Raw genomic sequence first — 24,776 nt, 5'->3', positions numbered from 1 at the left:
TATGATCCAGTTTTTAATTCTGTTGTGAATGTGTTTTCTTGATAGTATAGATTTTCATTCTGTATTTACAATTGCTGAATTCTAGTGTATATTTAAAATCAGAATAAGGAGTAAAGTATCCTTGAAGGACTTTCCTCTTCTGTTGAAGTATAATTTTACTGGAAACCAAAGCAATCCCAATTTTAGCTTAAAGAGCTTCTTATGTAATATGTACTCATTGCTAATTTATCAGAGATGATGTATTTCAAGCAAGACTGAATAATTTAATGAGTGGTTTACATAAGCCAAAAATCTATTCTTGTTATAAGAGAAAATAAAATTTGCTATCCCACAACTAAAGGAATGTTATCTGGGGGAAAATCTCTTCTCTAATTATCATTTGTCTATACATACATACACACACGTATGTATGTATGTATGTATGTATCTATCTATCTTATACCTTATCTATCTCATCTAATTTAATCTGTCCTGACTTTTATCTATCTGTGGAAAGATTGAATGTTAAAAAGGATAGGGCTTATTTTATTAAAGTTTTTGTTCTTTTCTATAATAAAGACCTTTTTATTGTGTTTTACTTTAGAAGCAGTAAATTCTTAGCTAAACTTTAATAAGGGGCTGATACTTTGGGGGGGAGTGGGGGGGGGGAACAAGTGAGGTGATTTAGTTTCCTGTTCTCAGCACAGAGCATAACACATAGAGGTGATCAATATTAACATATTAATTGATTTCCCATTTAAATCTGCTGTCTCAGTGCAGTTTGCCCAGTGCCAAATAAAAATTCTTTCATTGAGTTAACATAGTTCTTTGCTGAAGGTCATCTTTGTGAAGACTGCATTTCTCCCCAGCCACTTGGTGTATGCTTTTTGTACCAGGATCCACCCTTGAAGTTTCCCACAATAGCTTCAGAAAACGTAACTTTCCTTTGTGAATCCAAGAATACCCAAACTGGAAAAGTCCAGACTTCTCATGTAATAAGGCCAATACTTAAAGATGTGAACTTAATAGTCACAAAGTCGTTGCATAGAAGTAAAGAAAAAAAATGAAGCTTCAATTTAACATCATTATTACATTTTGTTTTATTGAACAATTGGAAACCTAAAAATACTGCTTTAATATAAATACCACAGGCTAGTTGGCCCAAGTCTATAATTCTAAGCTACTTAGAAGGCAGAGATCAAGGGATCTCAACTGGAAGCCTGCTAAGACATAGAAGTTTTCCATGTTCAGATAAGGTACAGTGCATGGCTGTTATCCTAGCTATAGGGAAAGTACATTGGCTGCGTTTAGTAAAGCATGCCTGTTAGCACCCATGATATGAAGATGCACAAACAGAATGATCACATCCCAGCCCAGTCTGTACATAATGCAAGGCCCTATTTAAAAAGTAGGGTATGAGGACTGGAGATGTGGCTCAAGTGGTAGAGCGCCTCTCTTGCAAGTTTGAGTTAATTCCTCTGTTCTACACCCTCAATGTGCTAATGAGAATAAGAAATGATAAAACAAAAACACAACTATATAGCACCAGAGGAAGCTTACTGTTCATTAATTATGTGCATTTTTCGTACAGGTATAATTTGGCCTCGAGTTTCTGCCTTAACAAGAAAGAACTGGGAAGTGCTCCTGAAAGAAAACTAAAAGAAGAAGAAAGCCCCAACTTATTTTTACATGGTTGTCAGCTCCTTTACAAATATGGACACTTTTTCCAACATTTTCCCATCTGGGGGAGACAGTAGGCAAAATGAAGAAGAGTTGCAGAAAGTGTTAATTGATGAAAGAGTACGATGTGAAAATCATAAAACGAATTATCAGACCCTGAAAGGTGAACACACAAGGTAAATTACTCAAATTTAAGAGGTAAGGTGCTGTGTGTGGGTAGTTAAAAAGTTGTTTTGGGCTGTCCTGGCTGAGTGTTCTGGAACAAAAAGTTGTGTGTGTGTATTATTATTATTTTATTCTTTTGTTGTTTTGGTACTGGGGCTTTTACTCAGAACCTGGGTACTGTCCCTTAGCTTTTTTTTTTTTAAATTGTGAAAATACCGTACATAGGGGTTACAATTACATGGGCAAGGAAATAAGTACATTTCTTATCAAGCATTGTTGCCTCCTCCTATGTTTCCCCTTCCCATTCCCCATCCCCTGCCCTCCCACCCCAAAGTTGTAAAGTTTGTTTTTCGACATAACGTCTATACCGTGGTAGATGTCCCTTAGCTTTTTGTCAAGGCTGGCACTCTACCACCTGAGCCAGAAATCCACTTCTTCCTTTTTGTGGTTAATTAGAGATAGGAGATTCATGGACTTTCCTGCCTAGGCTAGCTTCAAACCACAATCTTCAGATCTCAGCCTTCTAAGTAGCAGGGAATATAGGAGTGAGCCATCAGCACTCAGCTAACAGTAGAATTTTGTAGTGTATTTATGAAACACTTTTAACAGTAAATTTTTTTTCAGATCTATGATAGCAAGTGGTTTATGAATTTGTAAAGTCTTATTTAGATTGCTAAACTTATTTTTTCCTTCAAAGTAAAGTCTTTATAGTTAAGTGGAAATTCATAAATAAAAGATTTGCAAATTTAATGAAATGTATGGTATTAGTCTTGCCTTTCTGTACTATTGGTTGGTTTTATACAAAGTAACTAGAAGCAAAGAATTCACTTAAATTGAATTCTTTTTTCTTTTAAATTAGGTTGCAGAATGAGTACATAAACTCACAAAATGAACTAAAGAGGCTATTAAACGAAAAGCAAACTAGCCAGGAACATTTCCGTCAGCTGTGTGAAGAACTAAAAGAGCAATTAGTAGAGAAGAGTAAAGAGTTGGAAAAAGCAAAGTTGCAGGTGAGAAAATATATTTGAGTTCATATGAAAGTAGTCAAATGATTAATGGAAATATGTAATTTTGGAAAATGTGTCAAATCTCTGTTTAATTATTAAGTTTTATATCTCCAGTTGATATAATTGAATCTTCTTTCATATATCATCTAAGGTAGACCATGAAACTAATAGTTTTTTACAAATTAGTATTGTATCTTTTACTCTGATTAAATTTATTTTTTATGCTTCAGAATAGTTGAGAAAGTTCATTTTGAATTGGTTAAAATTCAGAATTAAAGTTGTTTTTTTTTTTTTTTTTTTAAAGAAAGATGTTTTAAGCTAGGGTTCTAGTGGCTCACACCTGTAGTCCTGGCTACTCAGGAGGCTGAGACCTGGAGGATTGTGGTTCCAAGCCAGCCTGGGCAGAAAAATCTGCAAGATTCCATCTCTAATTTACTGTAAAAAAATGTTTGGCTGCAGGTATGGCTCAAGTGGGAGAGTACCATGTATGCGCATGCACAGCACACACATGTTACTGAGACTTCTAGAAGCTTTCCATTGTTGAGAACGTTATTAAACCTGAGTGGGACCCTCTGCTAGGCTCCTATACTCACTGTTTCATTCCTAGCTGTATTTGAGACATTTACGTAAACAAACCTCAGAAATGTGCTGGGTGCCCATGGCTCACACCTGTAATCCTAGCTACTCAGGAGGCTGAGATCTGAGGTTCAGAGCCAGTAGTTCAAAGCCATCCTGGGCAGGAAAGTCCATGAGACTCTTACCTCCAATTAATCACCAGAAAACCGGAAGTGGCACTGTGGCTCAAGTGGTAGAACTCTCGCCTTGAGCTGAAGAGCTCGGGACATCACCCAGGCCCAGAGTTCAAGCACACATCTGACAAAACAAACAAACAAACAAAAAAGAACCTAAGAAACGTGACTTGAAGAAGGAAATTTAAGTGGCTGATAAGGTCATACTAAAGTATGGCAAGTGTTTATCTCATTATGACTGGTATTCTTATATAAAAAAAGAAGACGTGAAACACACAGAGAGACAACCTCAGGGTCCAGGGAATGCTATGTGATGATGAAGACAGATGTATGCCAGTATACCACCAGCACCTAGGAAGAAGCACTGAAGCATCTTTTCTACAGGTTTCAAAGGGAAGATGGCCTTGCTCTAGTACCTAGATTCCAGAATTGAAGTCTCCAGAACTTTGTTAGACAATAGATTTTTCTCTTGTTTTTTAGCAACCCAGTTTTTGTTATTCTATATAATACACATATACGTTATATAATACATATATATTATCAAAAGTGGAATTCTTTCCAGAGCATTTTTTAACATCAATTTCTTTATTCTTTCCTTCAGTGCTTTTAGTGCTAGAGAACCTAATGAATTTTTTTTTTTGGTTTGGAGACTAGGGTGGGAGAGGTGGGGACAGCCATGTTGTCCAGGCTGGCCACTAACTAGATTTCATCCTGCCTTTGTCTCCGGTTCCAAAGTAATTGGAATTTTAAACATGCATCACCATGCGTGGCTACCTAGTGAGCTTTTAAAAGTAATACATTTCCATTTATGGATTGGAATATGTTAAAGATTTTTTTCTCTCATATTGAGATGAATCATCACCCTGTGGCCTCCTTGCTAGTTCTTACACTGTTTCTAGGATCTATACAAAAGAACCTTATATGTTTTTCCATGTTATAACTTCCCAAATGCTTGCTAGTAAATATATTTTATCTGGTAAAGTTTCTGTTTTCAAGATAAACATAATGTTTTTTATATAATTTTATCTGGCAAAAAATAAAAGTCATATATACACATATAAGGCAATTTTGTTTTAATGGATGTTTGCAATTTTTCCAAATTGCAAGAAAACTTTAGTAAGTTTGGCAGTAAGATAGATCACCAAGAAATGGAGGTTTATTAAAGATGATCTACTAAAACACATTCCCTAACTGCAAAACATATCCCTTTTCTAAGATTTCATATCCCTTTGGCTTTTATAGAAAAAGATGCAAAAGGTATTTATTTAGAGAACATTCCTCCATCCATAGTGAATGTAAATAATTGTCCCTAGCTCATAAGATAATTGTAAAGATGAAATGAGGTATTCAGCACTTTAACTTATTTAGTGATCAATAAGTAGTAGAAGCTATCATTGTTACAGATTGAATATGCCTTACCTGAAATACTTGGAACTAGAAGTGTACAGATTGTGGAGTTTTGAGATTTTGAAATAGCTCTGTAGTCTTCATTGATTGAGTATACCTTGAAAAATCTGAAATCTGAGACTTTTGTTGTTGTCACTGGCACTCTGCTACTTTTTGAGCCTTGACATAACATTCAAAACGGTGTTAATATTTGAGTATTTCAGATTCCTTTCCTCCCTCCCTCCCTCCCTCCCTCCCTCCCTCCCTTCCTTTCTGTGCAGTTTCTAGTGCTTGAGCTTAGTGCCTAGGAAGTGTCAATGAGCCTTTGTGTTTAAGGCTAGTGCTCTTCTACTTGAGCCACAGTTCTTCTGTCTTGGTGTGTGTGGGGGCGGCCCCCCCCTCCCCCTGCAGCAGTTAATTGAAGATAAGAGTTTCATAGACTTATGTGAGGTCTGGCTTTGAACCATGATCCTCAGATTTCAGCCTCCTGAGTAGATAGGATTACAGGCGTGAGTTACTGGTGCCCAGCTGATTTTAGATTTAAAAAATTATTTGTGTAAATATTCATGCATGCGTGTCTGTGTGTGTGTGTGCGCGCGTGCGTGAGTGTGTGTGTGTGTGTGTGTGTGTGTGTGTGTGTGTGTGTGTGTGTTGGTGTTGGAGCATGAACTTGGGCACCATCCTTTAGATTTGTGCTCAAGTATGGTACTCTACGATTCAGCTTTCTGAGTAGCATGTTGTGACATGTCATCTTTTAAATAGATTTAAATAAGAAAAAAATCTTGTATGTACATCCATGTTATCTGTTTCATTGTTCATTCCTTTTTGTCTAATACATATTTCTATTTCCATCTAGAACTTAAAGTCTCTGCCTCAGGATTTAATCTGACACTTCTTATGGGGTGGGCTTAAAGTGAGAATTTTTAATCTGCTCTTGTATGTTTGTAAAATTTTCATTTTATAAAGATGTTTTTACTGAATGTTGAATTTTAGGCTCTATATTTTCTCATATACGTTGTTTCCTATAAAAAAAAAAAAAGTGACATCATCCTTATACTTAGTATGCAGTTTGTCTTTTTTTCCCCTCTTGGTTGCTTCTAGTATTTTCTCTCTTGTTGGTTTTGAGCAATTTAATTGGTATGTTTTTATAGTTTTCTTTTTGTTACTGGTGCTGAAGGTGATAGAATTTCCTAGGCCTGTAGATTTCTTTCCTTTCCTTTTTTTTTTTTTTTTTTTTTGCCAAATTTGGAAAATTTTAAGATGTTACTAGTAAAATATTTTCTAAGTCTTTATTCTCCTTTTGATTGGGGGAAAGTAGCAATACAGATATATTTTATTTCACATTTTCTTAGTAGAAAGATGGGCAAAAAAAAGATGAAATATACCTCTAAAATGGGAAGTCAACACACAATCCAAAATCTTTTTCATAAGTTAAACTGAAGGAAAACAGCTACAATTTCATCTAAGAAAACTTAAAATCAGGGGTGTTCTGCTGGTTTCAGAATAGTTGAAAATTTCATCTGAATCTTTTTAGTTTTAAATGTAAACCTTTTGTAAAATCAGGATAGGAACATGGAGAGTTAATTTTCAGCAGAGAACTATATACTGTTCCCTTCCAATATTTTGTGAGATATATTTCCCAAAATAAGGAAGTAAGAAAGTAAAAAAGCAGGAAAGGGGAAAGGACTTGCAAAAGAACCCTGAACTGTTAAGAAAGGAAGAGAAACTTTAAGAGAAATTTTTTTTTTTTTTTTTTTTGGGTCCGGTTGTGGGGCCTGAACTCTGGGCCTGGGCGCTGTCCTTCAGCTCTTCAGCTCAAGGCTAGCGCTCTACCACTTGAGCCACAGCGCCACTTCTGGCTTTTTTCTTTTTGCTTATGTGGTGCTGAGGAATCGAACCCAGGGCCTCGAGCATACAAGGCAAGCACTCTACCACTGAGCCACCTTCCCAGCCCTAAGAGAAATTTTTGAAGATTCTGATTACACTGTAATAGTAAGCCAGATTAATTTCTGCAGTATCATACTGAAGGTCTGTTTATTAACTTACTTCAATAATTGTGTTTGTTTCTATTCTTCCCTGTGGCTAGCTCCTGTTTCCAATTTTCAAGCTCACCGATCTTTTTTTTTTTCTGCAATGTCTAATCCATAATAGGCCCTTGTAGTATATTTATCTTAGAAACTGTAATTTTCATCTCTAGAAGTTTGATTTTGGCCTTTTTGGTTTTTTGTTTTGTTTTGTTTTTTGTTAGTCATGGGGCTTGAACTTGGGGTCTGGGTGCTATCCTTGAGCTTTTTTGCTTAGGGCTGTACCATTTTGAGCCAAAGCTCCACTAAGAGTTTCATGGACTTACCTGCTGGGACTGGCTTTGAACTGTGATCCTCAGATCTAAGATCTTAGCTATGATTATAGGCATGAGCCACCAATGCTTGATTGATTTGGGTGTTTTTTGTCTACTAACATGTTCCATCTTTTCTCTAGCTTTTTGAACATATGGGATTCAGTTATGGCAGTTTTATAATAACTGAGTATCTTTCTCTGCTGCTTTTAACATTTATGTTTCTCTTTGGTATATTTCATATTGATTTTTTAAAAAAAATTCAACATTTTCCTGCTCCTTTGCATGCCTGTTAAATTTTTATTTGGATTTTAGACATCACAACTTTTACTTTGTTGAGTGCTTGATATATTTATGTTCCTCTAACTGTTCTTATTTTAAGATTTGTTAAATGAAAGCAGAGTCACATTTAGTGTGGTGCTAATTATTTCCCACTGCTGAGGCAAGATCCAACGGCTTACCCATTTCTGTATGAAATGAAATTTTTCATTCTGGCTTTTTGGAACAGCAATTATTCATAGATTTGTTTGAGTTCTGAGTACTCATCCCTCTAATCCTTTCAGATGGTTCTTTTCCTTTTAGTAGTTTCCTTATACAGATATGCTCATCAGTACTCTACTGAATGAGCCAAGTACTTCTGCAGATCTTTATAGTTTTCTTACTGTGCAATCTTCTTCTTCTTCTTTTTTTTGGTTGTCGTGGGGCTTTGAATCGCAATCCTCAGATCTCAGCCTTCTGAGTAGCTAGGATTACAGGTGTGAGCCACCAGCGCCTGGCTTGTACATTCTTCTTCTGTTTTGTGACTAACCACTATGGTCTCTTGAATTCTGAGTTCTGTCACAAGGCCAGGAGTTCATCAGAACTGGCTTGGATATACCTTGCCAATGACCCTGGCAAAACCACCTTTGTTTTCTATCTCTTAGGAAACTCTTTTGCTTCCTTGTGTTTGATGTGTTGAAAACCATTGTTTAATATTTGTTAGTTTTTTTCTCATGTGGGATAACATATTTATACATCTCTCTATATAACCATATCTATGTAGCATCTCTCTATCTCTCTATCTCTCTCTATCTCTAGAGAACATTATTCTGTCTTGGGTAGAGTGGAAGCCCTGTTATTTTTAATTAACTTAATTATGGAAATCTCAGACATGTACTGAAGTATAGAGAATTGTGTAATAAATCATTGTGTACTTATCCACCCCCATTAGCCATTATTGTCATTGAGCCTGTCTTATCTACTAATCTACTACCTCAGCTTTCAGTCTTTCAATGACAATGAATTAATAATAATTCAACCCTAATAAATTTAGTATAGATCACTATTACATGACAAGGCACCCCTCTCCCATCCCATCCCTCCCTCCCATCCCATTCCCCCCCACCTCTTTCTCGCTCGCTCTTTTCACTCACTCTCTCGCTGGTACTAGTATTTGAACTTTGGGCCTTGTTTTGTTCAGCTGTGCTTGCTAATTAGAGCTTCATCACTTGAACCATGCTTCCAGCCCAACTTTTTTGCTGGTTATTATTATTATTATTTTTTTTTTTTGGTAGAGGAATTTTCAAAAACTTTTCTGCCCAGGCTGGCAGATCCTCTGGTTCTCAGCCTCCTGAGTAGTGAGGTAAGCCTAAACCACTGGCACCTGGCACCAACCCATCCTTTGAAAGTATTATCATGTTAGCCAGGTGCTGGTGGCACATAGATGTATGCCTGATAATTGGGTTCGAAGCCATCCCAGACAGAAAAGTCTGTGTATCTCCATATATATTTTTGTTGTTGTTATTGGTTATGGGTCGTGAAATCTGAACTGTCCCTAGCTCTTCAGCTCAAGGTGAGTGCTCTGCCACTTGAGCCACAGCGCCACTTCTGGTTTTCTGGTGGTTAATTGGAGATAAGAGTCTCATGGACTTTTCTGCCCGAGCTGGCTTTAAACCCTGATCCTCAGATCTCAGCCTCCTGAGTAGCTAAGATTACAGTCATGAGCCACCAGTGCTCAGCTTGTATCACCAATTTTTAAAAAAGTATAACTCTATTACCTTTACCAAATTAAAATACTTATTCCATAATACCTATGAATAGTTTCCATTTCCATAGTTTTTCCAGTTTTGCTTAATTCTTAAGTTGATTTGTTTGAAACAATATCCTATGCATTTTTTCCTTTAATTAGTTAAACTCTTGATACTATCCCCCAGACCTGATACTATAAACCAGATTATGACATGAGCTTTTACTATTGGTTTTCTCTAGCCTGTTATATTTCTCACAGGAACCACTTTCTCCTTCCAAAGCTTCTGTTTCATCCTTACATATACTAGTATTGTTATATTTTAACTTTAAACACTTTCAAAGAATACAATAACAAGGCACAGAAAAATGTGTATAAAGTGCTTTTTAAATTTTTTTTTTTTTTTTTTTTTCACATAGGGTCTTACTGGGTAGGCCAGGCTAGCCTATATCTTCTTGCCTACCTGGCATTCCTAGTGCTGAGATTATATAGATGTCCACTAACCACATTTAGCCTTATATACTTTTTTTTTATTTTTTACTTAAAAATTAGAGCCTGGAATAAAACATACCTGCCTACACATTGTATATAGAATATTGTTGTCTGAGGGAGGATTCTCGAGAAAATATTAATAATAAAATTGTTTCTGTTGAGGTGGACCATTTAACTGAACTATAAAGACATTTCAAATAAAGTAATGTTAAAGTAAATACTGTTGAACACTGACTAAATTAGGAAAATCTAAACCTAGTATTTAGGAGTTTTCAACTCTGGGTTTAACCTTGTTGTCTTTCTCTTTCCCAGCAAGGTTGCATGCAGCCTTTTCATTTGTCATGTGGGAATACGTCAGCATGGTGTCAGTTGCCATAGAGTCTAAAGATTTCCATCATTATTAATGTATGGTCAGGGAGGAGCCAAATTTAGTTTTGGAGGCCAAAGTAAAAATTAGCTTTTCTGATTGAAAGCAGGTGTGAAGAATTTACTTTGGATAACAGTTTTTTGTACCTCCATTTTATTTATTTTAGAAAATAGATTATCAGGTATTATATTCAGCATGATTATCTTAGTTTAGTTATTCTTAAAAATAGTGGTAATAATTAGTGATTATCATTACTTGCATTGGCAGATTTTTTTTGACATCTCTGAGAACATGAAATTGAGATTCTTAATGTGTGACAGGTGACAGTGATTTTAGTAAAATTACGCTAGAAATTTGGAGGTTTTTAGTTTTTAAATGTTTTTTAAAAAATTTAAAATTTTATTTTAAAGATGACAGATAGGTTGCAGTTATATAAGTCAAGTAATGAGTACATTTCCTTTTGAACAGTGTCACTGCCTCCCTCATTCTCTCCTAGTTTTTCCCCCTCTCAACTTTCTTTCCACCAAGCTGTATAGTTCATTTCCAACATAGTGTCTAGTGGGTTTCACTGGTGAATTGATTTACCCTTGGTCTCACCATTTCATGAGAATGATCACTCTATGTATCCCAGACTCTTTTGATCCTGCTGCCTCAGTCTCTAGAGTGGTAGGATTGTCGATGTGTACCTCCAGGCCCACTAGATTTGGAAAATACATGATTTTAGTAATTGTGGTTTCACTTTTTTTTTTTTTTTTTTTTTAACATATTAGGTATTAAATCCACAACATCTAGAATTGTTAAAAGCCCAAATACAACAAGAATTGGAAGCTCCAATGCGAGAACATTTTCAGAATTTGGACCAAGTAAGTAATTATGTAAAACCATTTATCCTTATTTGACTTTTAAAGTCTTGATGAAAAGCATTCTTCCTTTATTGAAAAGCTCTGCATTGGCTTTCCTTTCTACTCAGAGTCCTTATGGTGGCCTCCCAAGTCTTCACAAGATTGAACTCCATTGCTGCTCTGAGCTCCTTTCCTCCATACATTTGTCTTCTGATATTTCTTTTGCACTCAAGAAACATAGTTAAAGATCCTTTGCTTTCATGTTATTTCTACCTTGAATATCTTCCTGATAGCTCTAGTCTAACTTCTCAATCCTGAACAAGTTTAAGGTTAAAATGTCACTTTCTGATTAAGACCTACTTTGACTGCCACCTCATTCCTCTTTTCTCCATTTATATTGTAGTTACTTTTCCTATCACTGCTCAAACCTTTGGATACCACTTACCTTTCTTTGTGTTTTTTTTTTCTTCTAATGTATATCATCATTAAATTGGTACCTAATTTACTTATTTATTGTGCTTATTTTCTGTGTTTAATCACCTCTAGAATGGAAGTTACATGAGAGGAGAACTATATCAATTTTGTTCATTATTGCATTCCAAATTCCCAGGACAGTTCTTGACATACAAGAGATGCTCATTTAAAAAGTTGTTGAATAAAAGGATGACTTTCATACTGTCTCAAAGAGGAAATTATTTGTTAGCTTTACTTTAAGTGGAGACTAGTCTTCTTTTAAGAAATATTGGTATGATTTAACTACATGTTTAATAAAGGGAATTGGAGAAGACTACAGAGAAGTCAATTAGGTACTGTGCTGGACAATTTTATATATTCCTTTTTTTTGTCAGTCTTGGGGCTTAAACTCAGGGTCTGGGTGCTATCCTTGAGCAATTTTGCTTAAGGCAAATACTCTGAGCCATATCTCCACTTCCAGTTTTCTGTTGGTTAATTAGAGATAAGAGTCTCATAGACTTTCTTGTCCAGACTGGCTTTGAACTGCAACCCTCAGATCTAAGCCTCCTGAGTTCTAGGATATAGGCATGAGCTACCAGCACTTAGATTACATATATATTCAATTTTTTAAACACTTAGACCTTTCACATACCAATGATTATTATTCTCTGCAGAATGGACTCCTTTAGAATGTTGTCGTCTTTGTTACTTTTATTGAACAAGATGAATGTGAAATCTTTTAATGTTTTATTGAATTCACAATAGTGTTTCAAACATATGTGTAGTAGCAAAGTTTTGTGGGTTAGGAGAAGATTTAATTTTTGATAATGAAGTCACCCAGACCCAAGGAAGGTGATCAAATTAAGTAAAAGCAGGTTTTTATGTGGCAGTACTGAGGCTTGAACTCTGTCAAACTGAATCACATTTTTAATACTGCTTTTTGCTGGTTATTTTGGACATGGAGTCTAGTGAACTTTTCTGTCCAGTCTGGCTTCAAATCATGTTTCTTGAGATCTGAGATTTCTGAGAAGTGAGAAATACAGATGTGAGCCCCTGGCCTTTTTTTTTTTTTAAATACTAAGTATAGCTGGGTGCCTGTGGCTCATGCCTGTAATCTAGCTACTCAGGAGGCTGAGATCTGAGGATCATGGTTCAAAGCCAGCCCTTGCAGGAAACTCCGTGAGACTCTTATCTCCAATAAACCACTAGAAAACCGAAGTGGTCCTGTGGCTCAAGCGGTAGAATGCTCGCCTTGAGCTGAAGAGCACAGGGACAGTTCCCAGGCCCAGAGTTCAAGCCCCACGGCTGACAAAAAAAATAAAAAAAAATATATTAGTAACAATATCAAACATATTTTCTTGGTTTATAAACTGGCTCAGAAATCTTTCAACTAAAGATGACTAAATTGAATATGAACCATACTTTTCCTTATTACCTAGATTTCTAGTACTTGTTGAAACAGTCTCTTGCATCTTTCTGCTATATTGCCTGTTTCTTTTTGATGATTTAGAATGCTATCAATTTTTGTAGACTTTTTTAGAACAATGTTTTCTAGAGACTTACATATATTTTTGATGAGTCAGGAGAAATGAAATACATCAGGCTCGTGTAGAGTTGAACTATCATTAATTCAGAACTAAGTTACTGTAGTAAGCACATGTTTTTTGGTTGGTTTTTGTTGTAGTTTTTGTTTGTTTTTGTGCTGGTCCTGGGGCTTGAACTCAGTGCCTCATGTTCTCACTTAGCTTTGCTACAAGCTTTACCACTTGAGCCACAACTCCAGTCTGGCATTTTTGCTGCTTAATTGGAGATAGAATCTTGCAGACTTTTCTGCCTAGTTAGCTTCAAGTCTTTGTCTTCTAAGTAGCTAGGACTACAGGCAAGTGCCACTGGCTCTGGCTAAACACAGCCATCTTTTATCTACTTTGAATTTATCTTGTGATTTTTTTTTTTTTTTTAGAAGAGATACCTTTTTAAATACATACTTTAAAAATCTAGTTAGATTTTGAAATGTAGGATGTATTCTTACATATTATTAATTAAGGCTAAGGATATATACTTTTATACTGCTATATATTTTTATTACAATGAAGAAATCATATTAATTGGATGGTAAATGACTGTGGGTACCTTCTCACAAGTGTAGCTGTTCTGTATATGGAATACTTAGGAGGACTTTTCCAAGTTTCATTTAAAATCTGTTGCAATTTATTTTTTTAGAATGGCCTTCTATATAATGTAACTAAAATTACATTTGTAAATATGATTTTTTGAGTAAGTAAATTTTGATTATGAATTTGTCACATACTGCAATCTTTTTTTAAATTTAGGAAGTGGAAAAGTATCGAGCTGAATACAATAAGCTTCGCTATGAGCATACATTTCTCAAGTCAGAATTTGAACACCAGAAAGAAGAGTTTGTACGTATTTCACAAGAAGAAAAAATGAAATATGAATCAGAGGTAAATGTTTAATTTTACTGCATTGAAATTGTTCCAGTCAGCAAAGTTTTATGTTTGGAATTTTAAGATTGTATATATTTTTATAAATTCTAATTTTGATTTAAATACATTATGTATTTATTAATTATGTTTTATTAATGGTGAAATATTTGCTATGATGATTCTGTTCTCTTTGTCAACATTTTTCTTGTTGTTTTTTTTTTTTTGTCTGTTTGATAAGACAGGCTAAAAGTAAGGATTTTTATGCCAAATGGTTAACCAGATTGTGAATACATAGGAAAGGTTCTTAAATGGAAACATGAGGTACTGGTGGCTCACACTTGTAATCCTAGCTACATAGGAGGCTGAGTTCTGAGGATCCTGGTTGGAAGCTACCTTGAGCAAGAAAGTCTGTGAAATTTCTTTTTTATTTATTTATTTTTTTAATTGTGAAAATACTGTACAGAGGGGTTACAATTACATGGGCAAGATAGTGAGTACATTTCTTATCAAGCATTGTAACCTCCTCCTTTGTTTACCCTTCCCATCCCTTCCCAGCCTCCCCCCCCCACACCCCCAAGTCTGTGAAACTTCTCTCTCCAGTTAACCACCAACAAAATCTGAAGTAGAGTTGTAGTTCAAGTGGTAGAATGCTAGCCTTGAGTAAAAAAGTTCAGGGACGGTGCCCAGACTCTGAGTGCCCTGAGTTTAAGCCTCAGGACCAGCAAGAAATTAAAAAAAAAAAAAAAAAAGAAATGGGAAATGCTCCTTCAGTGATCACAGAAATGATTAAAGGAAAATTGCTGATGTGAGAAAGTTTTAATGGAGTGCATAGAAGACTAAAATAACCATAACCTCCTCTTAAGCCTAAAGCCTAATCCAGTATCCTAACTTTTTTCTATTCTATAAATGCTGAAAAGGGTATGTATATTAGTCAGCTTTCCATTACTGTAACAAAATCAACTTAAAAGAGAAAAAGGTTATGTTGGCTTATAGTTTTGGCCCCAGTTGGTTTGGATTGGTGACATCAAGTACATCATTGTATGAGTGATTGGCAGAGCAGCTTCTTCCTCTCATGACTTAGAATGAAAAAGAGAAAAAGAAGAAGGGTTATGATCCTGCTTTTCTTTTTGAGGATACAACCCCAGTCCCTTAAGATTTCCAGTTTCTCCCAGTAGCATCAAGATAGAGAATAAGCCTTTAACACATTGGGCTTTGGGGGAATTCCATTTTCCAGTGACAGTAGTGAGGAGGTTGCAGAAGAGTTTGAGCCTACTGGAAGTGGGTTTATGAGGTTTAAGGAAAGAAGCTGTCTATAACGCGTAAGTACAAACATTGGGGTAGATGCTGTGTAGTTAATTAAGATATGTTGAAGGTGACTAAACTACAAAACAGATTTAGATGATAAAGTTCTGTATTGTAAGGTGACATTTGGGACTTCATAGCTTGAGAGAAGAAGTCAGTACTTCAAAGGACAGACTTACTCTCTAGATTGGGGCTAATGCAACTGTTGTATTTAAGTTGAAGCCAGTGCTTACTTAGCATTATGAAAAATTCTAGGCACTTAAGAATCATACTAAAATTTACTCTGCTTATGCTGTACAAATGCAGCACTGAAGCCTAGATAACATGCCTGTTTACAACATAGTCTCTGAATATTTTAAGCCCATTGTTGAAAGCTACTTCTCAGATTTAAAGATTAAATATTACTGCTCATTGGCAATGCATTTACCTGGTCACCTAAAGAACTGTGATGGAGATACATAATGAAATTAATCTTGCTAATAAACCATTCTGTAGGCAATAGATCAAGGTTTCAAGTCTTACTGTTTAGGAAATATATTTCATAAGGCTTATAGATACCATAAGTGGTAAGTCTTCTCATGGATATAGGCAGATTAAATTGGGAACCCTCTGGGATTGATTCACTTAAATGCCACTGAGAACATTTGTAATTCATGAAAAGTTGTCAAAATACCAACATTAGAAAGAGGCTGGGAGAAGCTGATTTCAATTCTCTTAGATGACTTTGAGCTGTTCATGACTTCAGTGAAGGTTCTGTAGGTAACTGTAGATCTAGTGGCTCTAGCCAAGAGTATTAGAATGAAGCCTGAAAATGTGACTTAGTGTTTGCATTCTCATGATGAAACTTCAGTGGATGAGAAATTGCCTCTTACGGATAAGCAAAGAAAGTAGTTTAATTTTGCCTACCTACCTGCCCTCACTCCCTCCCCCCTTTCTTTTCCTTTCCTTTCCTTTTCTTCTTTTCTTTGGTGCTGACACTAGGGTAGTAGGGCTTGAACTCAGGACTTAGCTTTTTTGCTCAAGATTAGTCTTTTACCACTTGAGCCAAGCTCTACCTTTGACTTCTGGGTGGGTAGAGATAAGAGTATCAATGGTTTTTCCTGCTGGGGCTGGCTTCAAACCTTGATCCTTAGGTCTCAGCCTCCTTACTAGCTAGGATTACAGGAATTACCAGCACCTGTTTAGAATGCAATCTCTTTAGATAGAGTTTTTCTTGGGTAAGACCATCTGAATATTACTGAAATGACAACAAAGAATTTACAATATTACATCAACTTAATTAATACAGCAGTAGCAGAATTTAAGAGGATTCCAACTTTGAAAGAACTTCTACGGTAGGTAAAATGGCATCCAAGAGAACCAACATGATACACAGAAGCTGATGGTGAAAGGAATAGCTGATTGATGAGGAAAACTCATTATGGTCTTATTGTAATAAATTGCCCCAGCCTCCAGCCCACAGCAGTTACCATCCTGTTGAGTCAGTAGTCATTAACACCAAGGCAAGACCCTTCACCAGCAGAAAGTCACTGAAGGCTCTGCTGTTTATTAGCATTTTTCAACAATGAAGAGTTTTTTTTTTTTGCCGGTCATGGGGCCTGAACTCTGGGCCTGGGCGCTGTCCCTCAGCTCTTCAGCTTAAAGCTAGCGTTCTACCATTTGAGCCACAACACCATTTCTGGCTTTTTCTGCTTATGTGGTGCTGAGGAATCAAACCCAGGGCCTCATGCATGCAAGGCAAGCACTCTACCACTGAGCCACCTTCCCAGCCCAAGTTTTTTAGTATTATTATTCAATTGTACATTTTTCTTAAATGTTATACTGCCTTATTCATGGACTTAGTGCATGTAGTTTTGGCTAATCACAACAAAAGAATTTCAAAATAAAATTTAAATTCTTGCATGTGTACTACCTAGTTCTGTTGGTATAAAAAGCTTTCAGTCCTGAATTATCAATTTTGTCATTGTGTGATCTGCTGAGTGGTTCACTGCTTTTAATTTTGTGAAAATATGCCTCCCCCCCAAAAAAAATGCTACCCTAAAAGCAAGGTAAAAGTTAATGTGCTTAATTTAAGTGATTTAAAGAAAGTATCTAAAGAAAAATTAAGATTTAACCCAATGTCTTCTAGATGGTTGAAGATGGGTATTAGAATTGTAAGAGACTGGGACTAGTGTACACAAGATCATCTGGTTATTCCTTACAATAATTTCTTGGATGTGAACCTGTCATCTGTAGATACAGATTTTTTTGAAAATAAGTAACCAAGCCAGAAATTGTGATAAATACTTATCATTCCAGTACTCAGAAGGCTGAGGAGGTAGATACAGATTTTTTTGAAAATAAGCAACCAAGCCAGAAATTGTGATAAATACTTACCATCCCAGTACTCAGGAGGCTGAGGAGGGTAATAGAGTTTGAAGCCAGCCTGGGCTACATATTAGACCCTATCTCAATCACTCCTCACCCCTGGTTTAAAAAAAAAAAGAGTGGAGGTAGATAATTTGTACAGAAGAACAAGGATAGGAATAATAGTATACTTCTTTTTAGAAATAATACAAGCCTGAAGAAAATAGCAGTATCTTAAAATACTGAAAATAAAAGATGCTAGGTGGTTTGACTCGAGAGCCTACTCATTTACCCATTTCCTTTTGTTGTATCATAAAGAAATAAAACCAAAGATGAATGAAACAATTATATAGACTACCTTTCTTTCTTTATGCTTTGGGAGCGCTGGAATGGCACTTTCATTCTTTGAAAAGAATAGCAACCACTCTTTCTATTCAGTGATCTGTTTTTGTCCATTTCCTCTACTTCAACAATTGTTGGAAAATTGGTTAATACATTGTTTTACCTGTCGAACAAGTTTATATTTTAGACATGAATAAAGTAAATATAGAGGTAACTGTGATACTGGCAGATTTGGATAAATGTCATAAAAAGAGAAATTCAGAGAAAGACCTTTGGAAATTTAGAGGGAAAGTTAAGAGCAAAACAAATGATGGACATCAGAGAAAATGACAGATGAATCTGATTAAGGGTGGAGGAAAGGAAAGAGCAGAGAATGTGTCCACGATTGTACCCAGATGAATGAGACTGGAGTAGTATTATGGCAATGATTGAGTATGAAAGACCTTCACTGCAAAGCTTTTGTGTTTGTTTTATCTGCTATATTGCATGTACCCTCACTACGTAAAATAGCACTAGTACACAGTATGTACTCAATAAATATTTACTATTAGTAAATGAATACAGGAATTAGAAGGTGGTCATCACCTGCTTGTGCAAGGATGATGTGATAGTGAGTTCTGGTCTAGGAATTGTACATGTAGGATATAATCAAGACTTTACAATCTAGTAGCTGCTATTGCTTCACCTATCATTACAGCTGTCACACAGGTGCCCCTTAAAACTTATGGAGAGGCAGTAATATAGGAAGCATGCTGGTAGAGATCATGAACTATGTAAGTGGACATTGCAGAAGCAGTGTTACTATTGATTTGGTATGTAGGGTACTTATTTCAGACTTTGATCCATAATAAACACCATTTACTGGATCTGTTATTCATTGAATCCTGTGATGAGCTGTCATACTTCTAACACATTAAAACTGTATGTGGGGGCTGTGCTTTTAGCTCAATAATAGAGTCATAGCCTAGATGTAAAGACCGTGGATTCAGTCCTCACCACTGCCAACAAAACAAAACAAAAACTGAATTACCTCATGTAAAAACTGAACAATGTCTTAAAGATCATCCAACCCAAGCCCTTCAATTAAACTGAGGCCTGAATGAACATGTGACTTAAAGTCACACAGTGAGCTGAAAGAAAAATTGGAAAAAGGTTAGTCCCAGATCGAAAGTCAGGGTAAGGGTTCCACGTACACTATGGAAAGAAGAATAGGAAACAGATACTAATTAGTTGAATTCTCCCCTCCCCAGTCCACATAGGGTTCTGGGGATTGAATTTAAGACTATATTTATGCTAAGCAACTATTCTGCCACTAGCTTACATCCCCAGCCTCAGTAGGGCATTTGAAGGCTTACCTCAAAATGCTACAGGTGCCAGCAAGGATAAATTTTGTTTCTGTAAAACTACATTTGACTTCTTGATACTCTACTTATATTTCTCATTTATACTTTAACTGAGCATGTTCAAACCTAAACTGCTTTTACCACATTGTAAGATTGACAAAGATCTTAGAGTGCTGCTAAGTTCGATCCTCTATTTTGCAGATGAAGAAACACATCCTGCCCTGGAGTGGAGGTTTCAACCTCTTATACTTATTGATAGCTTTGTGAGCAATTACTTGTCTTTTGGGCCACATTTTTTTAGGTCCCAAAACAATGCTTTAGGGTCCTTTTGCCTTAGAATCATCAGAGTTAATTCCAGCTACAAATAACCATAACCATTGATCTTGCTTAAAACGGTAGTAGTTCCTTTTTTTTTTTTTTCCTAATAGTTGGATCCTCTGCTTGAGGATTGAATCATCAAATATGACCTAATGGTATAGAAAGAATTGATTGAGCTGGGTTCTGACTCAGTGGTAGATAATGTGCTTGCCAAGCATGTGTGAGGTTCTGGTTTCTTTCCCTAGCACAAAGGGCTGGGGAGATGAATGGTTAAGTGTAGTTAAGAGAGATGTGGTTCTGGTGGTAACAGTGGTGGTGGAAAGAAGGGTATAGTGAGCTGGGGCTTGGGAGATCACAAAGTAAATAAAAATGAGTTTTAATCTGGTTGTTTGGCCCTTTAATCTCTAGAGACAGGGTTTCTCTTGAGTGCCTTAGACATTAATCCATTTGAAGCCCACTGATTTGGAGGCCTCTTGGGCCTTTGATAGTGATTGCTGTCTTGAAGGATAAGACCACTATTGTCTGCAAGTTTCCCAGTGATGTTAACATACACCCTGGAGTAAATAGATGTAAAAAGTAAAACTAGACCATCATTTCAGCTAGGACTTTAATAAAACTGTCAGCTATCATTTAAAAGCTTTCATTGACTATATTAGTATTGTGTTATAAAGCTGCCTTTGTGTGAATTAGTTGCCTTGAAATAGATAATTTATTGTTTTAGATCCACCCTAAGAATTAGTGTTATGTGAGAAGAAACTTAGGCGTAGTTAATGTATTGGATTTGCATGAGTGAATTTTAAAACATTTGATGTACTTTTAATCATCACTTTTATACTATTATTTCTAATTTTGAATTTTAGTCAGAAACTGATTAAGTCCTATTTTCAACACCATGTGGGGAGAGAGGGAAAATAGGACAGTCCTTGCCCTCAACTGTGAGTCACACTGAGTACACAATGAAGGGACGTGACAGTGGAGAATTTTTTCCCTTTTACTTCATTTCCCCATCTGAGCTTTCATGTTGTGTAATTTTTAATTTTAATTTACTGACTTGTAAAGCATGTTCATGACTAAAAATGTAATCATTTAAGCTTTTATGTTTTCTTTCACACGGTTATTAGGTTGCAAGACTGGAGAGAGATAAAGAAGAACTGCATAACCAGCTGCTCAAAGTTGATCTCACAAAAGACAGCAAACGCATGGAGCAACTTGTGCGAGAAAAAACTCATTTGTGTCAAAAATTAAAAAGTTTGGAAGCTGAAATAGCAGAATTAAGGGCGGAAAAAGAGAATTCTGGTGCTCAGGTAGAAAATGTCCAAAGAATACAGGTGCGGCAGTTGGCTGAAATGCAGGCTACAGTCAGATCCCTAGAGGTAAGATTTTAATTGCTTCCCTGTAGAATATAGCACAGTTTTTAAAAGTACAATTGACAAGTGTTTGATTTTAGAGCAGAAATGTATGCTTACCAATCTGATGCTGACGCATTTGTGGAATCCCAGTAGTACATATTCTTCTGCAAAGAAGGCTATTGATTCATAATAGCCATGCTACCTCATTTATAAGGGATGTTTATTCTTAGGAGTTAAGTCACTTACCTCAAGTGAGTTAACTATTACAAAGCCACAATACAATATTTAAAAAAAACCTCCCAAGTCAATTTGTCTTTGTCCGGACTAAAGTCATCCCAAACCAGAAAGAATAATTTCTTTTGAGATTGTAAATTCCTTACAATAGGATTAAAAAAAACTCTAAAATTGTAAGTCCTATTTGAACAGAAATAACATGCTTAACAATTAATTGTAGGACAACTTCTTGCCAGAGTAATAAAATTCAGCATGGCTCCTATTGCATTCAGACCTTTACTGGATTGTTTCGCTGACTTCATTAGAGAAAGGGAAGTGTTGCAGAGCCATGCTAGGACTTCCGGAAGTATTACCTTATGAAAATTCGTGGTTTCCATTTCATTCAGACATACCTCTCGTTTGAGCTGCCTAACATATAGAAAAGATAGGCCACTTTCAATTTTTCATTTATTCTGTGAAATTCAAGGTGTTTTCCCCTCCTCCCTGCTTTTAGAAGAGTTGTGTGGGTTGGAGGGAAATAATCAGGCACCTAGTCTGTAGTTAAATCAAATATCCAAATCCAAGGTGATTTTTGTTTTCGTACGAGTACACTGATAGGTTTTAAAGAACAGAAGCCATTTTTATTTTGTTTCGGATGAAAACTATGTCAGCTTTTGCTGATTTCTTGAATTAAACTTGCCAGTATCATTGACTCTTCAATGTTCAAAGTGAGATTATCTATGCTGTTCTTCTGCCTATCATGTATTTGTGCCATGGCAAAGTAAATGGGGTGATTGCAGTTGAATATAGTATGTAATACCAATGTGAAACTTTTCACAAAGGTCACCTGGAGTGATTATTTTCAGAGCAAGTTGGATGAGGACAACAGATGGATGGTTCATTTGTGACATTTTTCAGAACAGCCTATATTTAATTTTTATTATTTATCAGATGAAATGAAAATAAGCACATGACAGCCAATATTTCATTCTTCAACTTTTTTGGTTATCATTATGGCCAGAAAATTTCATTTGAAGAAACTAGCTTTTGTTTGCTGAATTATTTGTTGACCATAATCCTTAACATAGTTAATGTAAATAAAATTAAATGCTGTAAAACTAAAATTTATCCTTTAAATGCCAAAATGATTTCATTTTAATTATCTTGAACAAAAGTATCCTTCATAAAGCTTTCAGTTTTCCCTCCCCAGAGAAAGACTACTTTGTGTAATACTATGGAGAACATTTTTGACAACTTACATACAGACTTCATTAAAAAATCTTGATTTATGTGATGAAACCAAGAGCTTCTTTGCAGATACTTCAAAGGGCTTTTGATTAGTTAATAACTGAATATTGTCTTTATCTCTCCCTTAAAAAAAACCATTGATTTTGTATTTTCAGATTTTTTCTTCTTTCTTCTGTTAGGGAGTCTTCCCTTGCTTTTAATATACATTTTTGTTATTTAGCAAACTACTAAGTAGCTTGGGAGTTAGCTGGAACTCCAAAATGTTAGTTGAATGGTATCAGCATTCAAATAGGAATTCAGGTAATTAGATGTGAAATGAGTGGCATGATACTTTTTCTCATGAAAAGTGTGTGTGAGCTATATTTTCTTGGTGGCTGTTGATAAGTTACTGGTTCACATAACTATGTTGTATCTTTCATGGAACAAATATCTTTCACTTGTATTGGTTTAAGAAAAGTCTTCTTTCTTTGGTACATGTTGAAGTTGTTGAGGGTTTTAACAATTTTTTGTATCATAGCAAATGAATTATAAATAATGCCTAGTTTATTTTGATATAATGTGAAAAGTAATGAACAAATTTTAAGGTATTTTGTGTTATTGAAAGGCTGAAAAACAGTCAGCTAAACTACAGGCTGAACACTTAGAAAAAGAGCTACAATCAAGCAATGAACAAAATACTTGCTTAATCAGTAAGTTACATAAAGCTGATCGGGAAATAAATACACTGACCAGTAAAGTAAGTTGTCTTTTACTTTTGTTTCATTTTTTAGAAAACTTAATACTGTAAAATGAGAATCAAATTTGTTGTTTAATTAGTTCTCTATATTGAAATTTTTTTTAACATATCTAAACAAACGTAGAACCTAATTCTTAGGGGCAGTGTGCATGACTGCTGGGACCAAGAGGAAAGTCAGCAGGATTTGAGTATGTTGGTCTCATTGGGGAGATAATTCTTACTAGGAGATAATAAACCAGTGTGTTTTAACCTGTGTTCATAAAGCAGTTCATTTACCTTAGTCTGTTTGTTCTTACCACCAAGCAACTAATCTTCTGTTATTTGACTGTCCATGTAATTTTATCTAACAGAAAGAATGTACTAGTAGCTAGTAACCATTATAGTCTTTTCTTGTAATTAAATTGTCATTCTGATTTTGGAGATTACTCTTTTATTCTCTTTTTTATTATTTTTTATTTTTTTAATTGTAAAAATGTTGTACAGAGGGGTTACAGTTACATGAGTAGGGTAGTGAGCACATTTTATAGTGAGCATTGTTACCTCCTCCTTTATTTACCATCACTTCCCTCCCTGCCTTCCCAGTTCATCCCACCTCCCCCCCAGATTACTCTTTATATACTTTATTAATATAAGTTTAACCGTAACAGTCTTTTTAAGTGCAGTAACAAAATTGGATTTCCATTCTTGAAAAGCTAAAACCATAAATTTAGATGTATTGGATATCGCCCCTGGAATTTAAAACACAAAAGTAAATTCATGATATTGAGAGTTCTCATGTTTTTCTTCTAATTCCTTTACGAATTATTTTTGATTCTGAAAAAGAACATTGAGGACTCAATATTTCCAACACATTGTTTTATCCCTGAAATAGCCACACTAAACTGCTGGAGGAACTGGAATCATAAATGCAGCAATGGTACACTGGATGTACTGGGCTTCTGTGGTGGCTTCCCACTTTTCCTTCTAGCCACTTTTCCTGTAGGACAATTTACCTGAAATTTCTGGCTCACTTCTGAGCTGACCCTGGTTTCTCTCCTCTTTTTCTGTTCTTATAGTGCTGTATACATTGAGTTAGAGCAGAGTTGTGTTTTCCTACTCTGCTGAAAAAAAAAGCAGTTTAGTGTTATTTATTACTCTGTGCTTGTTGATTAACATGAATTGCAAAGAATTGTCTTTTTTAAAGCACACTTGCATTATTTTGCATTTAAATGGGGTATTAAGAACATCCTTCAACTTTAAACAAAGCAAATTTCACTTGAAATTTTATATGTAAAAAGATTCCATGGAAGGATTAATTCTAATACAATATTTCAAACAGGACTGTCACAGTTTGCTTGGCAACTTGAAACTTTCATCAACATTTTGCATTTCTAGCAAATGGTTTGCAATGCAAAAAAAACACCTGGGTGTTTTTGCAAGTTATTTAAAATTATACATGGTTATTACATTCTAGAACAAAATTATGTTGGTATCTGTGGCTTAGATGGCTTGAAAATGATGATCTTAAGGACATTTCACATTCTGTTAGCTACATTCTTCTAGTTACCCCATGAAGTGTTTGATCTTTAGAACTCTGATAAGATACACACATCATGTTTTTCTTACTTCTTTTTTCAAAGTCAGCCAGAGTACATGCCGATTTAAGAGTTTGTAGAAACTAAAGTCTTCAGAAATA

The 24,776-nt window shown here is 35.5% G+C and overlaps 1 protein-coding gene across 2 annotated transcripts in view; it reads left to right on the top strand.

Annotated features, from left to right (window-relative positions):
* Positions 1-24,776, top strand: part of Cep83 (centrosomal protein 83) — an 80,326-nt gene that overhangs the window by 19,757 nt on the left and 35,793 nt on the right. The window contains exons 2-7 of one of the 2 annotated variants that reach the window (XM_042693252.1): positions 1,571-1,835; positions 2,684-2,834; positions 10,936-11,028; positions 13,791-13,922; positions 20,677-20,928; positions 22,970-23,101. In XM_042693252.1, coding sequence (XP_042549186.1) covers positions 1,669-1,835; positions 2,684-2,834; positions 10,936-11,028; positions 13,791-13,922; positions 20,677-20,928; positions 22,970-23,101 — 927 coding nt within the window. In that variant the 5' untranslated portion in view covers positions 1,571-1,668. Of the gene's footprint in view, positions 1-1,570; positions 1,858-2,683; positions 2,835-10,935; positions 11,029-13,790; positions 13,923-20,676; positions 20,929-22,969; positions 23,102-24,776 lie in introns of those variants that run through there. The other variant, XM_042693253.1, reaches the window with a different exon arrangement.

This window comes from Dipodomys spectabilis, unplaced genomic scaffold (assembly GCF_019054845.1).
Source record: "Dipodomys spectabilis isolate Male_0828 unplaced genomic scaffold, ASM1905484v1 ptg000163l, whole genome shotgun sequence".
Classification (NCBI taxonomy): domain Eukaryota; kingdom Metazoa; phylum Chordata; class Mammalia; order Rodentia; family Heteromyidae; genus Dipodomys; species Dipodomys spectabilis.
This window is presented reverse-complemented; position numbering and strand designations above follow the sequence as displayed.